The sequence below is a fragment of the Tachyglossus aculeatus genome, chromosome X4 (assembly GCF_015852505.1).
Source record: "Tachyglossus aculeatus isolate mTacAcu1 chromosome X4, mTacAcu1.pri, whole genome shotgun sequence".
In the NCBI taxonomy this organism is placed as follows: domain Eukaryota; kingdom Metazoa; phylum Chordata; class Mammalia; order Monotremata; family Tachyglossidae; genus Tachyglossus; species Tachyglossus aculeatus.
Genome location: NC_052098.1, coordinates 18,476,218 through 18,498,450, shown reverse-complemented (window position 1 = coordinate 18,498,450; position 22,233 = coordinate 18,476,218). Strand labels below are relative to the sequence as shown.

Sequence of the window (22,233 nt, the reverse complement as noted above, 5' to 3'; positions counted from 1 at the left end):
ACAAATCTCTATATCTTGGGGTATGGGAACAGTAGAAAAACATCAGTGGTGGTTGGGAGATTGCAGGGCTAAAATGGGGATGGGGCCATGGCAAATACTGGGGGAAAGAAAAGAATTTGTGGGGCTAAAAATTTCTGAAAACTACAATGTAGAATAGTTTATTTTATTTTTTGGTGGTGATTCTCATTCATTAGATGGTAGGAGAACAAAATCACATTTCTATCTAAAGGTTAAAAAAATCTTACATTGTTCAATCCTGGGATTGTGAAGGCGAAAGAGGCCTTGAATGCACACTGCCCCCACGTGCCACATTTAAAGGCTTTAGCAATAGCTCTCAGATGGAATAACACTGAAGGATTTTCTTTATGGCTGAAAGTTGAAGGTGAGCCTTGGCCCTATCTGGTGTCCCAGTCCCCTCTGGTTTAGAAACCAAAACACTTTCTGGGAGATATAGCAAGGATCAGGCTGTTAGGACCCACACATTGTTCACAATCTGGGTCAAACAAGGAGAAGGTGGTTTAGGACCCAGTGACACTTTAGGAGATTAAAAGTAGCCTGGTCAATATCACTATAAATAGTAAGTGATTAGGGAAAGGGTTGTCAGGAGGTAAGTCATGGGATGGAAGAGAGAAGAGCCCCAAGAAAAGTGACAGGAAGAGAAACATGATTAAAAATAAAAAGGATGGAAGAAATCATGAAAAATGGCATTAGGTTTCTAGTTGCTGCTTTTCAAAATTCATCTGCAAACACAGTCAACTCAAATTTTGCCTCTTCTCCTTTTCACACCTCATCTTCTAGAAGAGATATTAATTATCAAAATGGCAGGATTCAGGAGGGAGGCAGGGAAACAAAAGGCATAGGTAATCCACAGACTGCATAATCAGTCCCTAAACATTTTTGAAGTTTGAGTGCATATGAAAAATGTAGATCAACTAGTTTAAAATTTACAACAAAGAGAACAAAACAGAATATCTAAAGGAGTTTCTCTGCTCAAATTAATCATCACTATAGGGATCTAAGCCAGGTGTCCAAAAAAATGTAAGATTTGAATCAAATGTCTCCTAATTTATGAGTTCCTAGCCCAGGGGGCTACACCTCTCTGCCCTTTCCTGCATTACTCCACAAACATGGGTGGGAGGATATTTATATGCCCAGAGCATTTCTGGAATGTGTAGTGCCCATAAAGAGCTGAGAAAGTGACAGTGGCCACAGCAGAGGAAGTGACAGGAGTGGGGTGTTGCCTTTGTTACTCTCAGCCATCTTTTGTAACCCAGGCAGACGGGGCAGCCATGGTGCAGCAGTGCTCACGATGGGGGAACTGGCATCAATGGCGCTGCTGGCAAGGAGTCAGTCAATCATATTTATTGAGCACTTACTATGTGCACAGCACTGTACTAAGTGCTTGTTTATATTAATAACAATATAACAGACACCTCCACCCATCCTCCACCTTGAGCAGCTGCTCACTTTTCCCCTTCCTAGGGCTGGCCTTGATTTCTAGATGATGTTTTGTGGTGAGAATCAAAAAGCAAAGCAAATTCCCTCAGAGAGCTGGGGCCAATATTTGCGAGGACATTTTTCCTCTTTTGTCAATGAACAAATGCAATATATATATACATACATATACATTTAATGTTGAATTACTTGGGAGTTCCTTTTGACTAATTTATTTCTCACAGATGCTATGAAACTCCAAAGGATATGTCTTGCTATTGCCTGAGCACTCTTTGATTCCTAGTTTTTATTTATGGGGTAGAAACAGATGTTCAAAAGTGGAAAATTGTAAGCACTGGCTTTTGACATAAAAATACCTCTGGTAGTGATTAAAAACTTGAAAACTAGTACCTGCACTGAACAGGCTATGAACCTAGTAATCGCAGTTGAGTATGAAAACACAAAGGATCATAGAAACTGCAATCTCATGTTTTAAAGATGAAGTTTAAATATTATTTTCTGGAGCTGAAAGTGGCTAATAATACTTACGGTCTACATGACACTTACGGAGTCCTAAGTGCATTTCAAATAGTTTTTCAACGATCCTCAAAAAAATCTGTTTATCAAGGTGCATATTACTATCGCCAATTTAACTGATAAAAAAGAGTACCAAAGGAGTTAAATAGCTTGTCCATGATCACAAAGCCAACTTTTATACTATGGGGGACTTACAATTTGTAACTTCTGGAAATCTAGTGACTAGTGCTTTGATCATGAAGAGATCTGTACAAAAGTAAGAACAAATCAAGATGTATCTGAGCAGGATCCCTAGACCAAATGTCATTACGCTATTTTGGCATTTTGCATAATGATGGCTCAGCAAATTTGATAAGCAGTTGCTGGCTACATGTTGTAACAAAAACTACTGACTGCCTGGAACAAATCTATTTGATTTATATCTGGAGAGAATAAGATTTACACAATTGACCCAGAAACAGCAACCAAAGAAGGTTTCAATACAACCGCAGTCCAAGAAATCACCAAAAGAAAATAAAAAATGTTCTCTTCATAAACAGGTCCCACAGAGTTTTTACCTTGCCGAGCTGTTGTAGGAATTTAAGGTGTCTCTCTTCAAACTGTGTGGGGTCCCTGTCTTCAAACGCACCAGAAAATCCGAGGGCACCAATTCTCATGTTGGGTAACATGTCATTTTCTGTTAAAAGTTCATAATCTGGGAAAACAATATACAACAAAAAGGAGAAATTGCATCTCTGTTATGTCAGCAAAGTATACCTTTCTATGGGCTTTAACAACATCTGAGCAACAACCTCTAGTATCATTATACTGGGTAAAACTTTTTTTTTTTAATGTTTCAAAGCACACTGACCCTACTTAGAAAAGAGGTATAGGCCCCAGGGTATATATTAAAAAAAGGGGGGCCTCTCACAAGTCCTTAGATCTGGTTTTTTTGCTAAATGGACAGGGAGGTGAGGTTCTGGTTATTAACAGGGGACAAGGCAATGTGGTACTTTCAAAATAAGCATTAATGCTCTAATTAACAACCAGTTGCTGTATTTAACTATGAACCATTACAAAAAACAGGCAGAAATGAAAGCAGTTCAGCCCAAATTGTCTAGATTAAAGCCAGAGTGGACACAGACACACATGAGTGTATCCTCTGTAAACTTTCTCCTTCCACTAAATGCTGGTTTGCTTAAAATGACTTGCATAATAGTCCAGATGTGTCTGTTTTCACATTTCAATATTTCCTGAGCACAAATATTGCAAGAGAGGCTACAGAAGGCTAAATTTGATAATGTTTCTGCTAATTATCTAGACGACACTATATCAATTTTGTTGTTAGGAACAAATTAAAACACTGGAGATAACGTCAGCTTTCACCTTCTCCTTGAGCCCTAGAAATGGGAGGCAGGGCTGTGCAGTTGAGCATTTGAGGACACATGCTTATGATAATCCTATACTGTAAGCTCATTGTGGACAGGAAACGTGTCTACTGACTGCTATATTGCACTCTCCCTAGTGCTTAGTAGAGTGCTCTGCATGCAGTAAGCACTCAATAAATACCACTGATGATGATGATAAACATATCCTTGTATGGGTAGAGTTGGTGGAAAACTCAGTTCATGGAAACTGCCAAGTCCTGAAAAAACTTTTCACCCACCCAAACGGTGATGAGCTGTCTTTTCATATTTGAAGATGATGAAATATGAATGCTAACATGCAGGAGGTAGGTTTTAAAATGAGCTTCTGGATAGATAGGTGGAAGACAGCGTACTTGTAATGCATAAATTCATGAACACACACCCTGAAGCTGTCACATTACATGGAAATTTGCAGCGGGAAACTATTAGCCTCTCAGGCTCTGAAGAACAAAAATCAGGAAGAAAATAGGCCAATTCACACAAATTTAGAAATTCTCGTCTCCTCAAAAGCCATGATTCTCCATTCCATGAAAGAATATTTTCTAGTAGAATTTGTGATCAGAAGACATATTAGTAAATGAGAACGTTCTGTGTCAATCAATACTCATACAGAGTCTAAATTCTTCACAGCAAACTGAAGGTCCTGGAAACGCAAGTCTATTCTCTCTCCTTCGAAACCCCACCTGGAGTGAACAAACTGTTGAGATCCCGTATGATGGCTCTGAAAGAAGGTCTGAAATCTGGTTCAAATTCCATACAGTTGTTGATAAGATTCGCTAATTCTGTCCATTTTGGTGCAGGAAGTTGGTGCCTGTCTTCGTAAAACTGTAGCTTCTATAATTTAAAAACACATTGCAGTTTTATTGTATAAAACGTGAATGGTCAAAAAAGTGAAACCTCTAAAAGGCAGCAGTAATCCCAATTTACACGGTTTGCAGAACTTACTCTTTGAGAATCAAGTGCACTCAGTGGTTTGTCTCCTCCACTGCAGATTTCCCACAGAGTGGTTCCAAAACTCCATTTATCTGTTGCCAAGCTTAGATTTTTGGGGTTTTCAATGCATTCAGGTGGAACCCATGGTATTCTCTCTAGAAGGACTTTGTCATCATGAAAACAAAATGTGATGTTAAAGGTAGTTGGATTGCACAAAGTAATAATGCATGGGGCAATTGTGTATGCCAATTTTTTTCAAAGCCTTGAACTTTGCCAGCTGAACCCCCCTTCTGCCCCTCCCTGTCTCCACCCTAGAGAATGGGCCTATACCTGGACCAAAACTTGTTCAAACCCAACTTTTCTTCTGGAGGATAGGGGAAAAGGAAAGCATGACTCAATATGCACACTGTGATAAGCATGATTCTTTATAGATGATAATAATAATGGTATTTGTTAAGCGCTTACTATGTGCCTCGTGCTGTACTAAGTACTGGATGGACAATGATACTCCAGCCACCCGTGCCGGGCACTTCCATCTCCCCTGGTCTGAGGAACAGAATTCCATATAGGCTGGTTCCCAGAATGGTGGGGCTGAATTATAGGTGAATCAATCTATCGATCGATCAGTGGTATTTATTGAGCGCTTACTTTGCACAGAACACTGTATTAAGTGCTTAGGAGAGCGCAAGTTGAGACTGGCCTGGCCTGTGAAAGGCTTCTTCTGATTTGGGGTGCAGTGGCTCCTGGCATGGACAGCAGTTCCTGGGTGCTCAATGAGGTTATGAATGCCAGCTGCCCTTACAGACAACTATAGAAGCTAAGTGAAATCTCAGAGGGCCCAGCCAGGCTTACTGGTTGGAGGTGGATCTGGACTATTGGAGCTGGGCTTCGCTTTGCCCGGGATCAGCTTTGGTCCAAGAAGTCTGAAATTGATGTGTGGGTTTGCTCCAAATTTGGCCCACCATTCCTCACTCCAATCTGAGTGCTGGGCTTTTTCATTCATTCATTCATTCGACTGTATTTATTGAGTGCTTACTGTGCACAAAGCACTGTACTAAGTGCTTGGGAGAGTACAATATAACACTAAAAAGACACATTCCCTGTCCACAACAGGCTTACAGTCTACAGTCTTTGTATTAGGTTCTTTAGCTTGTGTACTAGAGTCCTGAAGAGGTAAAGACTGAACTTCCCCATAATTGTTTAATGGCTATACAGCAAGAGAACCCAAGAAATAAACCCCTTGACTAACATGGGGGGCTTGGAAATCAAGATTAAAAAAACATTTTTTCTTAATCAATATCCTGTGTGCATAAGAACTGGTTCAACCAAGAGCAGCCACCAAGACTGTAGAGACAACCTCATGGGTTTTAAAAAAGGATGACTAATAATAATAACAATAATGGTATTTGTTAAGCACTTAGTACATGCCAAACACTCTGCTAAGTGCTGGAGTACATACAATAACATCTGATCAGACACAGTCCCTGTCCCACACTGGGCTGACCATCTGTGGGTAAGGGAGAACCAGTCTTTAATTCCCATTTTACAGATGAGGAAACAGGGGCACAGAGAAGTCAAGTGACTTGCCCAAGGTCACAAAGCAAGCAAGTGGTGGAGCTGGGATTAGAACTCAGATCCTCTCCCATTGAGTTCTGTGTTCTTTCTACCAGGCCATGCTGCTCTGAGCGAATGAATGACTAAAAAGCCCTGGATATAAATTGTTCATTAAATTTAGGTGGCCTTAAAAATGGCTTCAAATCCCGAGTAGATTATATTGTTAACCAAGGTGATCACGATGATACAGATAATACAGGGAAAAACTAGAGTATCACTTTTCCAAACCAACACCCCAGTGCATCATCATCACCACCAACGACTGCATTTACTGAGTGCCTATTGGGTGGAGAATGCTGCGCTAGACACGTGGTAAAACACAATAGTTGTTAAAAAAGAGCCACGTCTGAAAAACTTACTGTCTTTTGGCAAAACTGTAATACTAATGCCAGGATCGCTGAGCTTGATGAAAGGAGGGTTTCCTGATTTCCTGTCCTCTTCCCTGATAAGTAAAATATTTTTTGAACATACATTCCCATGAATGAGATTTTTTTCCTCCTGTTAAAGGGAAATACATGTACATGCAAAATAGAAATTCATTTGTAAAAATGTATGGGTGAGAATATTAAAACAAACATTACTCTGGGAATATTAGGAAATAAAAGATGATATGAACTTTACCTCCCACAGTGAGTGATATGGTAAATATATGAAGAATATACCAGTAAACAAGACACATAAAATAATGATGATCTATTAATCAGTCATATTTATTGAGTGCTTGCTGTGTGCAGAGCATGGCGCTAAGCACTAGAGTACAACATCTCAACCTAGAGTTTGTAATCTGTAGCATAATTAAGTTCCCTATGAGATCAATTTACACCTCATTAATTCACTTTTAAAGCCCAAGTAAAGATGTGACAAATCAACTTATAAAAAGTTGTGCTTTACATAATTGGTGGTTCACTCTTACAGGTTACTCTATCTACCCCAGAAAAAGATCACTCTTCCTGGCTAGTTGTGCTACAGATTTTCCCTGGTCAGTACAGCAGTAGTCGGGTATTAACATGCATCCCATCTACACTCCGTAATGTCTGGCACTACAAATGCCCTGGTCATGTGTTGCCTAGCTCTACTATATAATTTATAGCTATGTACATAAGTGCTGCGGGGCTGAGGGTGGGGCAAATATCAAATGCCCGAAGGTTACAGATTCAAATACAAAGATGACTTAGAAGGGAGAAGGAGTGGGCTTAATTGGGGAAGGCCAATCAGACTACCTCTGGTAGAATTTATACAATACGCCATTGTTAAGAACACTCATTACTTACTAGAAAATGCATGGCCCATGCCAACTGTTTGGCCACTTCCAACTTCCACAAAATATTGATAGAATTCTTGTTTTTTTTCAGATAAGTGTCCAGTGATCCAAATTTGACAAACTCTTGAACCAGGATATCTAATTTAAAATGAAAAAAAGAATAACATGGCTCAAATATTTTAAGTGAAAATACAAAACGTAAATATAATGCATGTATTTACAAGTGAATGACTAGGAAATTTAAATTGAATTTAGTAACAGGAAAGGCTTAAACTTTAACACATTTTAGTCAGCTTTGGGGTAAAAATTAAAGTTTGAAGAATGGCTTATGCACTGCAATTGTTTTATTGCATCACTGTACTAAGGGTTTTTAAAAATAATAGTAGTAGTGGAAGTAATGGTACTAAGTTTCTAGTAAGTGCAATGCAATGATCAACCAATTCATTCAATCAAATTTACTGAGCACTTACTGTGTGCAAAGCACGGTTCTAAGTGCTTGGGAAAGTACTTACCTCAATCCAAACCCTCCCCACCCCTCGCACCCTTCCCCCTCCCTCCCCACCCTCGACAGCTGATGCCAAGTGTGGCCTCTGGAACCCCCGCTCCGTTTTAAGTAAGATCCCTTTCATCCTGGACCTTTTCCTTTCCAGTTCTCTACTCCTCCTCGCCCTAACTGAAACATGGCTGTCGCCGGACGACACGGTCTCTTCTGCTGCTCTCTGCAGTGCAGGCCTCTTCTTCTCCCACTCCCCCAGACTCACCGGAAAAGGAGGAGGTGTCGGTTTCCTTCTCGCCCCCCAATGTCGCTTTCGCACTATCCCTCCTCCCCCTTCCCTTTCCTTCCCTTCCTTTGAAGCCCACATTATTCGCCTCTACCACCCCCTCCAGATTCTTGTAGCCGTCATCTACCGCCCTCCGGGCCCCACTTCCAACTTCTTTAACGACTTTGACCCCTTCCTCACATTCCTCCTCTCCTTCTCCTTGCCCACTCTGATCCTCGGAGACTTCAATATCCACATGGATATCCCTAACGACTCCTCTGCCGCCCGCCTTCTATCTCTCCTTGACGCTGCCAACCTCTTCCTCCACCCCACCTCACCCACTCACCAACTTGGTCATACCCTCGACCTCATCATCTCCTATCGCTGCACTGTGTCCACCCTCACCAACTCTGTGATCCCTCTCTCTGATCATAATCTTCTCACCTGCCTCCTCACTCACACTCCTTTCCCCTGTAAATCCGTATTACTCCCTCACAGAGATCTCCGCTCTCTGGACCCCACCCATCTTTCGGAGCGCCTCACACCCCACCTCGCCGCCCTCTCCTCTCTACCCAGTCTTGATGATCAGATTACTGCTCTCAACTCTACCCTTTCTACTCAGCTAGACTCGCTCGCTCCCCTTTCCCTTCGCCGCTCTCGCACCACTAACCCACAGCCCTGGATCACTGCCACTGTCCGCCTCCTTCGCTCTTATGCTCGAGCTGCCGAACGCTGCTGGTGAAAGTCTAAACACCATGCCAACCTCGTTCACTTCAAGTTTATCCTTTCCTGCCTTAACTCAGCCCTCTCTTCTGCCAGACAAAACTATTTCTCCTCCCTTATTGACACCCGTGCCCATCACCCCCGCCAGCTCTTCCGTACATTCAACTCCGTTCTCAGGACCCCGGTTCCTCCCCCTCCTCCTTCCCTCACCCCCAACGATCTGGCCTCCTACTTCATTAACAAAATTAAATCCATCAGGTCCGACCTCCCCAAAGTCTCTTCCCCCCTTTCTCCAACCCCCCGGCTCTCAACACTCTCTGCTACTCTCCCATCCTTCCCAGTGGTATCCTCAGAGGAACTCTCCTCCCTCCTCTCAAGTGCTAATCCGGCCACCTGTGCTTCTGACCCCATTCCCTCTCATCTTATGAAATCTCTCGCTCCATCCCTTCTCTCCTCCTTAACTTCCATCTTCAACCGCTCACTCTCCACTGGTTCCTTCCCCTCTGCCTTCAAACATGCCCATGTCTCTCCCATCCTAAAAAAACCCTCTCTTGACCCCACCTCACCTTCTAGTTATCGTCCCATATCCCTCCTACCATTCCTTTCCAAACTCCTTGAACGAGTTGTCTACACGCGCTGCCTAGAATTCCTCAACAACAACTCTCTCCTCGACCCCCTCCAGTTTGGCTTCCGTCCCCTTCATTCCACAGAAACTGCGCTCTCAAAGGTCACCGATGACCTCCTGCTTGCCAAATCCAACGGCTCATACTCTGTCCTAATCCTCCTCGACCTCTCAGCTGCCTTTGACACTGTGGACCACCCCCTTCTCCTCAACACGTTATCTGACCTTGGCTTCACAGACTCCGTCCTCTCCTGGTTCTCCTCTTATCTCTCCGGTCGTTCTTTCTCAGTCTCTTTTGCAGGCTCCTCCTCCCCCTCCCATCCTCTTACTGTGGGGGTTCCCCAAGGTTCAGTGCTTGGTCCCCTTCTGTTCTCAATATACACTCACTCCCTTGGTGACCTCATTCGCTCCCACGGCTTCAACTATCATCTCTACGCTGATGACACCCAGATCTACATCCCTGCCCCTGCTCTCTCCCCCTCCCTCCAGGCTCGCATCTCCTCCTGCCTTCAGGACATCTCCATCTGGATGTCCGCCCGCCACCTAAAGCTCAACATGTCGAAGACTGAGCTCCTTGTCTTCCCTCCCAAACCTTGTCCTCTCCCTGACTTTCCCATCTCTGTTGATGGCACTACCATCCTTCCCGTCTCACAAGCCCGCAACCTTGGTGTCATCCTCGACTCCGCTCTCTCATTCACCCCTCACATCCAAGCCGTCACCAAAACCTGCCGGACTCAGCTCCGCAACATTGCCAAGATCCGCCCTTTCCTCTCCATCCAAACCGCTACCCTGCTCATTCAAGCTCTCATCCTATCCCGTCTGGACTACTGCACTAGCCTTCTCTCTGATCTCCCATCCTCGTGTCTCTCTCCACTTCAATCCATACTTCATGCTGCTGCCCGGATTATCTTTGTCCAGAAACGCTCTGGACATATTACTCCCCTCCTCAAAAACCTCCAATGGCTACCGATCAATCTGCGCATCAGGCAGAAACTCCTCACCCTGGGCTTCAAGGCTCTCCATCACCTCGCCCCCTCCTACCTCACCTCCCTTCTCTCCTTCTACTGCCCAGCCCGCACCCTCCGCTCCTCCACCACTAATCTCCTCACCGTACCTCGCTCTCGCCTGTCCCGCCGTCGACCCCCGGCCCACGTCATCCCCCGGGCCTGGAATGCCCTCCCTCTGCCCATCCGCCAAGCTAGCTCTCTTCCTCCCTTCAAGGCCCTGCTGAGAGCTCACCTCCTCCAGGAGGCCTTCCCAGACTGAGCCCCTTCTTTCCTCTCCCCCTCGTCCCCCTCTCCATCCCCCCGTCTTACCTCCTTCCCTTCCCCACAGCACCTGTATATATGTATATATGGTTGTACATATTTATTACTCTATTTATTTATTTATTTATTTATTTTACTTGTACATTTCTATCCTACTTATTTTATTTTGTTGGTATGTTTGGTTCTGTTCTCTGTCTCCCCCTTTTAGACTGTGAGCCCACTGTTGGGTAGGGACTGTCTCTATGTGATGCCAATTTGTACTTCCCAAGCGCTTAGTACAGTGCTCTGCACATAGTAAGCGCTCAATAAATACGATTGATTGATTGATTGATTGATTACAAGTCACTTGGGAGAAGCAGCATGGCTCAGTGGAAACAGCACAGGCTTTGGAGTTAGAGGTCATGGGTTCAAATCCCGGGTCCACCACTTGTCAGCTGTGTGACTTTGGGCAAGTCACTTCACTTCTCTGGGCCTCAGTTACCTCATCTGTAAAATGGGGATGAAGACTGTGAGCCCCCCTTGGGACAACCTGATCACTTTGTAACTTCCCTAGCGCTTAGAACAGTGCCTTGCACATAGTAAGCGCATAATAAATGTTATTGAGCCTTTACAGTACACAACGCACTGTACTAAGTGCTTGGGAGAGTACAATGCAGTAGATATAACAAACTCGGTTCTGCCACAACACGTTTTCACTACACGTTTTAAGTTGGAACAGAATGCTAAAATCAGGAAATGTTATTCCAACAACATATAGTCGTCTGGTTGCAGCATGACATGGTGTCAGAAGAAATGGTTACACACATGCAGCACACATATGTAACACTGAACACGGCGTGTCCTACAACGTGAGATTTTTCTTAATGTGGGGTTCTGCAAGAAGGCAACCCTCTAATAATAATAATAATAATGGCATTTTTATTAAGCACTTACTATCAATCAATCAATTGTATTTATTGAGAGCTTACTGTGTGCAGAGCACTGTACTAAGCACTTGGGAAGTACAAGTTGGCAACATATAGAGACGGTCCCTACCCAACAGTGGGCTTACAGTCTAGAAGGGGGAGACAGAGAACAAAACAAAACATATTAACAAAATAAAATAAATAGAATAGATATGTGCAAGTAAAATAGAGTAATAAATACGTACAAACATATATACATACATACAGGTGCTGTGGGGAAGGGAAGGAGGTAAGGCAGGGGGGATGCCTTGCAAAATATAGAGACGGTCCCTACCCAACAGCGGGCTTACAGTCTAGAAGGGGGAGACAGACAACAAAACATATTAACAAAATAAAATCAATAGAATAAATATGTACAAGTAAAATAGAGTAATAAATCTGTACAAACATACACATGTGCTGTGGGGAGGGGAAGGGGGAGAGGAAGGAGGGGGCTCAGTCTGGGAAGGCCTCCTGGAGGAGGTGAGCTCATAATAATAATAATAATAATGGCATTTTTTCATTCATTCAATCGTATTTATTGAGCGCTTGCTTTATAAAGACTAAGAATTGGGAACTGCTCACTTCAATGACTACTGCATGTCTCAGCGGGGTTCTTCTGAATTCTCTAATTGGTCATATTCATTGGGACCTTATTGAAGAAAAACACCATTCTATTCTATCCAGGCAGATCGCGTCAGGGTGGGTCTGTTTCGTTAATGGATTTATCAAGTAGGTCCTCGGCTTTCGCCACAGAGGATTTCTGCTTTTTGGAGTCTAATCTATTAGGAGGGTCGTCGACTGCATTCCTGCAAACTTCGTGCCCCGCCCATCTTTCATTCCACTGCATAGCTAGTTTGAACCTTATCTAACACCCATTGTTTCCTAAATCTTTGTTTGGAATGTGGTCCTTAGGTGAGAAACTTTGCGTGTGCCTTGCTCCATTGCTTTATGAGTTGCAGTTCATTTCCCCGGGTGGTTTAAATATGTCACGTTGCTGCCTAATTGAAAACAACTTTGAATTACACTGCCAAATAATATTTTTTATCATCAACAAGCATAAAGCAAATTGGAATTTAGTATTTCTTGCACTTTTCAGTTAGCTGATAGGGTGAGTAGGTGTTATCAACAGTAGGGTAGTCTGTGGGGAATTTGATTTGTTCTATGCCGGTATTAAAATCAGGATCATTCTTCATTTAGTGTGACTGGAAAGACCTCTGTGTGCTTGTGGGAGGAGAGTTATTAGGAACTAACTTTGAAGACCTTCGGTGTCTCCTTTCTTCAGCCACATTGTCTTTGTTCTTCTCCATGTAGCTGGAGTTTCCTTGCTCATTAATTATAAGCTTAAACCACTGTGTTAGCACTTTACATGGTTTTTCTCCTGCTTTGAGTTTACTCCAGCCATATATTTTTCTTGTCTGGGCATTTTCCACATTTCACATTGTGAACAGCATTTTCAGCTTTCAGCATTTTCAAATTACCTCTGGGCCAGATTCCAGTTTGTCCTTGGCTGAATGCAATTTACTGTGATTTTAAATGAGTACAAGCCTTTGTAGAATTTTTGAATTTATTTTATTCAGCTTAATCCTGTGCTATCCATTCTCCATTTACATCTTTTAGTGTCACTAGGATATTCTGACTCAGTCTTCCATTTTTTCAACTCTCTTCAGAGTCTTCACTTCCTGCTGCTAGTCTTAATCTCTTTTTTCTGAGCACTTCATAGACCTTTTTAATCACCTCCAATCTGTCCTTGCAAAGCAACCTGTATTGTATAATTCATTGTTTTTTTTTTTTACTTTCATGCCCATCCACTTCACCCTCATTTTCAGCTTCCCTTTCTTGATTCTTCTCTGTTCTTTGACTGTTTTCATTTTGTCTTATTTACTGACAAGATTGTTTGCATAAGGAATACAGCATGATCCTGATCTATTCCCCTGAAAGTTATATTTGAAACTCAATAAATGTAATTGCTCTGCAAACACTTCTCCACTAAATTGGCACTTCCTTGTTGACGTCTTAATTTTTTTTAATGGTATTAGTTAAGTGCTTACTATGAGAAGCAGCATGGCATAAGGGCTAGAGCCCCGGCCTGGGAGGCAGAAGGTCATGCGTTCTAATCCCGGCTCTGCCACTTGTCTGCTGCATGACCTTGGGCAAGTCACTTCAATTTTCTGTGCCTGAGTTACCTCATCTGTAAAATGGGGATTGAGACTGTGAGCCCCCGAAGGGACAGGGACTGTGTCTAACCCGATTTGCTTGTTTCCACCCTATTGCTTAGTACACAGTAAGCGCTCAATAAATACAATTGAATGAATGAACAAATACCACAATTAATATTATTATTATTATGTGTCAAACACAGTTCTAAATGCTGAGTAGATACAAGTTAATCAGGCTGGATACAGTCCCTGTCCCACATGGGGCTCACAGTCTTAGGAGAAGGGAAAACAGGTATTGCATCCCTATTATGCAGCTGAGAAAACAGGCACAAAAAAGTTGACTTGCTCAAGGCCACACAGCAGGCAAGGAGCCGAGCCGGGATTATGACTTGTGTCCTCTGGCTCCCAAGCCCGTGCTTTATCCACTAGGTCATGCTGCTTCATAATTCTTTTAACTTGGTCTTCATGGAGGCAGTGATTATTTTTTTTTTATTGCAGCAAGCCAATGCAAATGGTGCTTTTGTCTATTGTCAAAATGCTGCAAAATATTATTTTCAGATGCATCCATATTTAACTCATCTGGTTCTGGTTGGAGTTTTTCCCAGCCTATTGATACCTTTGTTCTTTTGCTACTACTCTGCTCATGAGGGATAGACAGCCTTGGCAGAAGTGAACAATCAAACTTCTTGCTCACTTGGCTAGGTTGTTTTTTATTCCAAATTTGCTAATAACGCATTCTTGGACGCTTTCTTTTTGTCCTGTGATAGCTATAAGTTCCCTATGTCCCACCTATTGACCTCCTATGAAGAACACCTTCAACTTTCTCACAGAACTCTTCAGTCTCCTTGTCATCAGCCTGTTGTGTTGAGCTGCCACTTATACTATTTCCAAAGTGCCCTAGTGCCGAGTGCATAAGATGAACTGACAAGAGGTGTATCTTTCAATCAGTTTAGAATGTTCGGAAAAATTGGAACATCTTGATGCCTTGAACGGGGAGTTAGCACTGGAGACACTTTCAATTGTTTGAACTTTTTTCTGACACGCCAAATATGTTTTTGAGTTGGACTTTTTCGGTGTGTGCGTGTGTGTGTGTGTGTGTGTGTGTGTTAATGATGGTATTTGTTAAGCGCTTACTATGTGCCAAGCACTGTTCTAAGTGTGTGCGTTACCCTCAGTTTTAGATTGTGGGCTCCTGAAGGACAGGGATCCTGCTACTTTTCATTTACTTCCCCCCCATCCCAGTGTCTAGTATTGCGCTTGGCACACTTTGATGCACTTAAATAAACAATTGGGATGATGTTGATGATGATACAGCAGCTTTCAATCAGTGGCACTACATCCCTCTAAATTGTAAGCTCCCTGTGGGCAGGGAACATGCCTACAACTCTGTTATATTGTACTCTCCCAAGTGCTTAGTACAGTGCTCTGCACACAGTAAGCACTCAATAAATACCCATTAATTGACTGATAATAAATCAAATTCCTCAAGGCCTGGCTCTTCTAATTTCTGCTTTACCTCCCCTAAAATAAATGACCCTCCTGTTTCACTGGGCAACAAGTTATTATTTTTTTAATGGCATTTATTAAGCGCTTACTATGTGCAAAGCACTGTTCTAAGCGCTGGGGAGTTTACAGTGCGATCAGGTTGTCCCATGGGGGGCTCACAGTCTTATTCCCCATTCTACAGATGAGGTAACTGAAGCACAGAGAAGTTAAGTGATTTGCCCAAAGTCACACAGCTGACAAGTGGCAGAGCCGGGACTTGAACCGATGACCGCTGACTCCAAAGCCCATGCTCCTTCCACTGAGCCATGCTGCTTCCTTTAGACTGTGAGGCCCATGTGGGTCAGGGACTGTGTTAGAACTGATCTATCTCGCATCTACCCCAGTGCTTAGTGTCGTTCATGGCATATAGTGCTTAACAAATACCATTGCCATCATCAAACTGTTAATGCTTTGTGGCCAGGGACTGTGTTTGACTTGATTATTTTGTATCTACCCCAGTGCTTAGTACACTGCTTTGCAGAAGCAGCGTGGTTAGTGGATAGAGCACGGGCCTGGGCGTCAGAAGGTCATGGGTTCTAATTCCAGCTCCACCACATGTCCGCTGTGTGATCTTGGGAAAGACACAACTTCTCTAGGCCTCAGTTCCCTCATATTGTAATAATGGAGATTAAGCTGTGAGTTCTATGTGGAACAGGGGCTGTGTCCAACATTATTTGCTCATATCCACCCCAGTGCTGTGTACAGTGCCTGGCAAATAGTAAGCACTTAAATAGCAGAATTATTTTTATTATTAGAAAGTGTTTAACAAATACCAGAAGTACTATTATTGAACATAAATTGCTCCTAACACCATTTAAAACATCCTGGGAGGCACAGAAAGCTGGATTAGATAGTGGAAGTGCCTCAGAACTGGGTAAGGGAAGGAAAGTACCAGCAATCTAGGCTGCAAGGTCAGGGATGAGATTGGGGTCTCCTGGACCCTTAAACATACTTGGCTCTTCTTGCTTCATAAATGCTGATGATTTTGCTCTAACTGTAGTTTCTTTGAACTAGCCTTCAAAGATAATAATAATAATAATGATGATGGAATTTGTTAAGTGCTTACTATGTGCCAGGCACTGATCTAAGCACTGGGGTAGACACAGGGTAATCAGGGTGTTCCACATAGGACTCACAGATTTCATCCCCATTTTACAGATGAGGGAACTGAGGCCCAGAGAAGTTAAGGGACTTGCCCAAAGTCACACAGCTGACAAGTGGCAGATGTGGGATTACAACCCACAACGTCTGACTCCCAAGCCCAGGCTCTTTCCACTTAGCCACCTTTGCATATTATGACTTGGTCAATACAGTTTAGGGATTCCCCTGACCCTTTCATTGCTCCTTATTTTATCCTGGATAATAAGCTTTGCTTGGGCCAGTAAAGAAATCTGCCTCCATTTTCAATGACTCAATCAATTAATTGTATTTCTTGAGCATGTACTTTGTGCAGAGCACTGTACTAGGTGCTTGGGAGAGTACAGTGTAACAATAATGGACACGCACCCTGCTCATAATGAATTTGCAGTCTAGTGGGGGAGACAGACCGATTTTCCCAGTTTATACATTTTTGGCAAATTCTTTCACATCTGAACATTTGGATCACCACCTTCTGTGACATATAACTCTTTTCTGCTTTACTAAGGCTTGATCCTTGAATGACAGGGGCCTTCATCAAATTCCCTACTGTCCTGCTTCCTAGCTCAACACATTCACAAATTTTGGGGGGCCTACTTGAGTTTGCACTCCACCATACATTGCTTTACATTTATATCCTGACTAATGCTGAGGCAGGGAGGTGGGATTTTGCATGGGTAGCATTCTTATGATGGTCTTGCCTTAAGATATTGCTACTTAGTTTCCATAGACATTTTTATCATTCTTTAAGGAACCGTCCAGAAACGCTCTGGACATATTACTCCCCTCCTCAAAAACCTCCAATGGCTACCGATCAATCTGTGCATCAGGCAGAAACTCCTCACCCTGGGCTTCAAGGCTCTCCATCACCTCGCCCCCTCCTACCTCACCTCCCTTCTCTCCTTCTACTGCCCAGCCCGCACCCTCCGCTCCTCCACCACTAATCTCACTGTACCTCGCTCTCGCCTGTCCTGCCATCGACCCCCGGCCCACGTCATCCCCCGGGCCTGGAATGCCCTCCCTCTGCCCATCCGCCAAGCTAGCTCTCTTCCTCCCTTCAAGGCCCTGCTGAGAGCTCACCTCCTCCAGGAGGCCTTCCCAGACTGAGCCCCTTCTTTCCTCTCCCCCTCGTCCCCCTCTCCATCCCCCCGTCTTACCTCCTTCCCTTCCCCACAGCACCTGTATATATGTATATATGGTTGTACATATTTATTACTCTATTTATTTATTTATTTATTTATTTTACTTGTACATTTCTATCCTACTTATTTTATTTTGTTGGTATGTTTGGTTCTGTTCTCTGTCTCCCCCTTTTAGACTGTGAGCCCACTGTTGGGTAGGGACTGTCTCTATGTGATGCCAATTTGTACTTCCCAAGCGCTTAGTACAGTGCTCTGCACATAGTAAGCGCTCAATAAATACGATTGATTGATTGATTGATTGATTGATAGTAATTAAAAATGGTAATAATGCTTTAGCCTATCTCTGTACAGTAAAGGATATTGCAATGAATGCTATACACCTTTGTAAGAATAGAGAAAATAAGCTCAAATTTCAATATTGCACTTGGTACAGTGCTTGTCATACAGTAAGCACTCACTAGATACGATTGAATGAATATATTTCTTTCTCACTGTGTTTAAATCCTTCTCACAACTTGCACAAATATTAGCAGTTACTCTTTGACAATTTTATCTTCAAATCAAATTGCTGTTGATTATCACTAAAAGTATCATATTCTCTTCCCCCAAAGCAGATGTTCCCTTCCATGAACAGGGATCGAAACTATTTTGCCATGGGAGTATTTTATGAGCCATATTACTAAGATCAAAGGATCAAGAAGCAACAGTTGCCTTCCATCAAATAGGCAAATGCTTAGTCACTTGGTTGTGACCCAGATTTCGTGGTTTAATTTTAGAACTACATTGCTATTTTAAACTTAATTTCCAAAAGAAATTTATTGGAAGAAGAACACTTGTTATTTCAACATTCTTCACCACTCCATGGATGAATTTGGTAAGATCAGGATAATGACACATTGCAGAAGTTAGAGAAAAGCGCAGTGGGGAAAATTAAAATAGTGATAGCATGAAATTTGTATTTAAAATTCTAACATGGCTTTCCTATACAATTTCTACTGTATAGAATGATATTATGCCATGATTAATAGTTACAATAGATTCATATTTTAAAAAATACCCACAGGTTTGCATTTGAAAGTGTGCATTTGGGCCTACTTGGGCCACAGTGCAAGAGTTACAGAAAAGTTTGGGCATCGGAGTGGACCACAAGCTAAGTGTAAATCAGAAGTATAGTGCCTTTGTTAAAAAAAAAAAATAAGCTCATGACTGGGATAATTAGATAACAACAACACAAATCACTGGGATGAAGGAAAACTTTTGGAACTCTTGACCAGCTTGTGTAACCGACATCATTCTAAGCAAGCACTGGGCAACATCAAGCACAAACCCCTAACCACTGGGCTCAAGGCTCTCTACCAGCCCTTTCCATTTTACATATCAATTCTCTTAAGATACTAAACCCCAGTTCACATACTTGGCTCCTCCCAAGCTCAACTTCAACCTCTACCCTACTCAGAATTCTCCCACCTCTGTTCCCTTCCGCTCTTCTATCTGGTCTCCTTCCCCCTTCAAATCCACCGTATCAAAACTTTCCCCATCTTCAGAGCTCTCCTAAAAGTCCACCGCCTCCAGATGAGGATTGCACCTTTCAATCAGTTTAGAAAGTTTGGAAAAACTGGAACATCTTGATATTCCAGGCAGGGAGTTGGAACTGGAGAGATTCATTGTCAGTATCCCAAGCTGAATCCATCAAATATTCACCTTTACAATTATGTATCTGCCTTCATCTTATGCACTTATGCATATATTGATTTTTGGATCAATGGTACAATTATGTCCACGCCCCCCTCCACAATTAGATCAGTAACTCGTTGAGGCCAGAGATTTTCCAAAGCATTTAATACAGCACTCAGTACACTATAGGCATTCAATGAATACTATTTACTAACTGAACCAGAGACCTGGTGGATCATCACTGTAGCTCCCCCAGTTATAAGAAGGGTCCCAAAGATGACCCTGGAAATTACAGGCGATAAGTCCACTTCTGTATCTGGAAAATTTGTAAAACAAATCATTGTGTTGAGGATCAGTGGAGACTTGTACGTACATATGGGGTTGTTGTATTTGGAAACAATGATGCAATCCTTCCGCTATATTCAGCAAAGCCTTTGGCCATTATTGTGTTCATTCTAGAGCCCTACATTTAATTTAGATGGTGGGAACTTTGTTTCCCTCACTTCTCTCTGGAGCAAGGACAACACAAATGACTAAAATGGTTGAAGACGGGCTCTATGAAGAAAGGAGAAAGAACTGCAGGAGCAGAAACAGTATTTATTAAGAGTTGACTGGGTACAGAGAACTGTACTAAGTGTTGGGAAAGAGTATTTGGGTGGGAATTAGACATGTATGGACCCTGTCCTTCAAGGGGCTCTCAATCTATGGGTTAGCTAGTGTACAGTAATAGCTACGCTTGGCGATGCGTAGTTGCTCTCTAGGTGAACAGAGCACAGAAGAATGAAATTCTTTTTCATTGGGAGGAACTTAGGTTTGTCAATGGAAGAAATACCAGATTTTTTTTTTTAACTCCCAGGAATACTTCCAGAGGAATGCTGTGGTATCTCCTTCTCTGAAGAATTCTCGGAAAGTAAGTCACAATTATCCTTCTGGGATGGTTTGGTTGTGGTCCTTTCTGGAAGCAGGAGGACTTCCTAGATAATTTCTTCCAGTTCCTTTTGGCTCTAGGATTCCATAAAGTCCTGACCTCCGTGACATTACCGGATTACATGAATGTCTCCCTTTCCTTGTTTTGCTGCAATGTTGTATTGTACTCTCCCAAGTGCTTAGTAAGTACTCTGCACACCATAAGTGCTCAATAAATAGCACTGATGAGGAGGAGAAGGATGCAGTCACAAAAGCAGGGGATGCACACTCTTCTGAATAGTCATGCTCTAGGGACTGGGTATTTTACTGGGCTGTGGGAGGACAGCAGTTCTATTTGGCCATACAGAGTCTTTATATAACCCCTCTGCAAAGGTTGCGCTCCAAACTCCTTTTCCATATGCTGCTCTGCAACGATTTTCAATGGTTTCCAAACTGCAGGTCCACTTGTCATCTAACTATGATTGTGAAACAGATCTTCCCATATCAACTGGCATGGCCTCACCGATAAGAAAGGCATGAAATTGCCCCAGATAATATCAATGATTTTACTTACTTTCCTCTCCACAGACACAGACTCCATAATTTAATACAAGGTGCTTGTACGAAAGTTGGCTCATCATGCTGGCTGCTTCAAAAAAAGACTAAAAAATAAGAGAAACACAAAGAGTAATGAGAGAAGGAATGCTAGGTGTTCTTCGGGGGAAGTTACAGTGTTTAGGACAGGAACATTTTTTCTCAGGGGACGTTAAAGTGTTAAGATAGAGTATGGGCAGGGAATGTGTCTGCTAATTCTACTGTACTGTACTCTCCCAAGCGCTTAGTACAGTGCCCTGCACATAGAAAGCATTCAATAAATACCATCGACTGATGTGTTGCCCAGAGGCAGAGTAGGAACTTGGCAGCTGAAAGAGTAGGCAATGATGATGTCTTAAGCTGCTACTTCCTAGACTGCTGCCCCTGTTCCCAACTTCACTACTGGATTTTACTCTGAAAATCCACAGTTTCCCCAGTGATGAGGAAAACAACAGGGGTGCCTCCAGATAAGCCACCCAAAGTAGTTGCTCATGTGGACCGACGGAGATTAGCGGCAAAGGATGCTCCGCTGGTCTCAGAACCCAGCGGCCACAGCCATGTGCCCTAATTCCAGTGCCTTTACTTCTTTATGAAGCACTGCTGCCCCTGTGCCCTTGACTGGACTCAAGTGACAGACAATATCAGGATAAAAATTTAATAATAATCGTGTTCATTTGATTACAAGGATGCTGAGAAAGCAACTGGTTTCTGGATTATCTTTAAAGAGAGCTAGAGGGTTGCAAGTTCGGTTGAAAAATGACTAATTTGAACAATGAACGCCTCAAAATTTTCAAATTACATACAAACCTCTGAATAGTTTCTGTGTGCTTTATCCAGAACTTTTAAAAGGACTTCTGTTTGATGGAGACCGTAGTCTCCTATTTCTTTCCTTACACCCTTGAAAATCTTGGTAAAGGTACCTTGTCCCAGACTTTCGTTCTTTAATAGAAAACAAAAAGAAAGACCAGTTGATGAAATCCAAAAAGTACACACAACTGATTGATTGCTCCTTGATCATTTAACTTGCAAACTAGAGAATTAAATCCAAATTGCTGTCAATTTATCCATTCTAACTCCTTAAACAGATAGTAAAACAGGACCGAAAATGGTAACAATGACTAACATTCCTCCTACCTTGCCTCGCTGATCTCCTACTACAGCCCAGCCCACACACTTCACTCCCCCAGCGCCGGCTGGCTTCACTGTGCCTCGATCTCATCTATTTTGCTGCCAACCCGCTTTGTAACCAAGAAACCAGCACTCTCCCCATCTTCAAAGCCATCATTCATTCAGTCGTACTTATTGAGCACTTACTGTGTGCAAAGCACTGTACTGAGCACTTGGGGGAGTACAAAATAACAATAAAAAGGCACATTCCCTGCTCACCATGAGCTTACAGTTTAGAGGAGGAGGCGGCAGACATTAATATAAGCTAAAACTACTTGCTCTCCCTTCTGCGTCGCCTATGCCGTTGGATCCGTAACCTTCAAGCATTTGATAGCCATCCCACCCTCAGTCCCCAGCACTTATGGACATAACCTCATACCATGCCATTTCCCCATACTGTGCCATT

At 42.7% G+C, this 22,233-nt stretch overlaps 1 protein-coding gene across 3 annotated transcripts in view; it reads right to left on the bottom strand.

The window, feature by feature from the left end:
- Nucleotides 1-22,233, bottom strand: part of JAK2 (Janus kinase 2) — a 187,711-nt gene that overhangs the window by 30,302 nt on the left and 135,176 nt on the right. For 2 of the 3 annotated variants that reach the window (XM_038769575.1, XM_038769578.1), the window contains 7 exons: nucleotides 21,468-21,599; nucleotides 20,641-20,728; nucleotides 7,196-7,323; nucleotides 6,284-6,422; nucleotides 4,323-4,474; nucleotides 4,061-4,211; nucleotides 2,529-2,665 (listed from right to left, as the gene is read on the bottom strand). In XM_038769575.1, the coding sequence (XP_038625503.1) occupies nucleotides 2,529-2,665; nucleotides 4,061-4,211; nucleotides 4,323-4,474; nucleotides 6,284-6,422; nucleotides 7,196-7,323; nucleotides 20,641-20,728; nucleotides 21,468-21,599 (927 nt within the window). The remainder of the gene's footprint in view (nucleotides 1-2,528; nucleotides 2,666-4,060; nucleotides 4,212-4,322; nucleotides 4,475-6,283; nucleotides 6,423-7,195; nucleotides 7,324-20,640; nucleotides 20,729-21,467; nucleotides 21,600-22,233) is intronic. The other variant, XM_038769577.1, reaches the window with a different exon arrangement.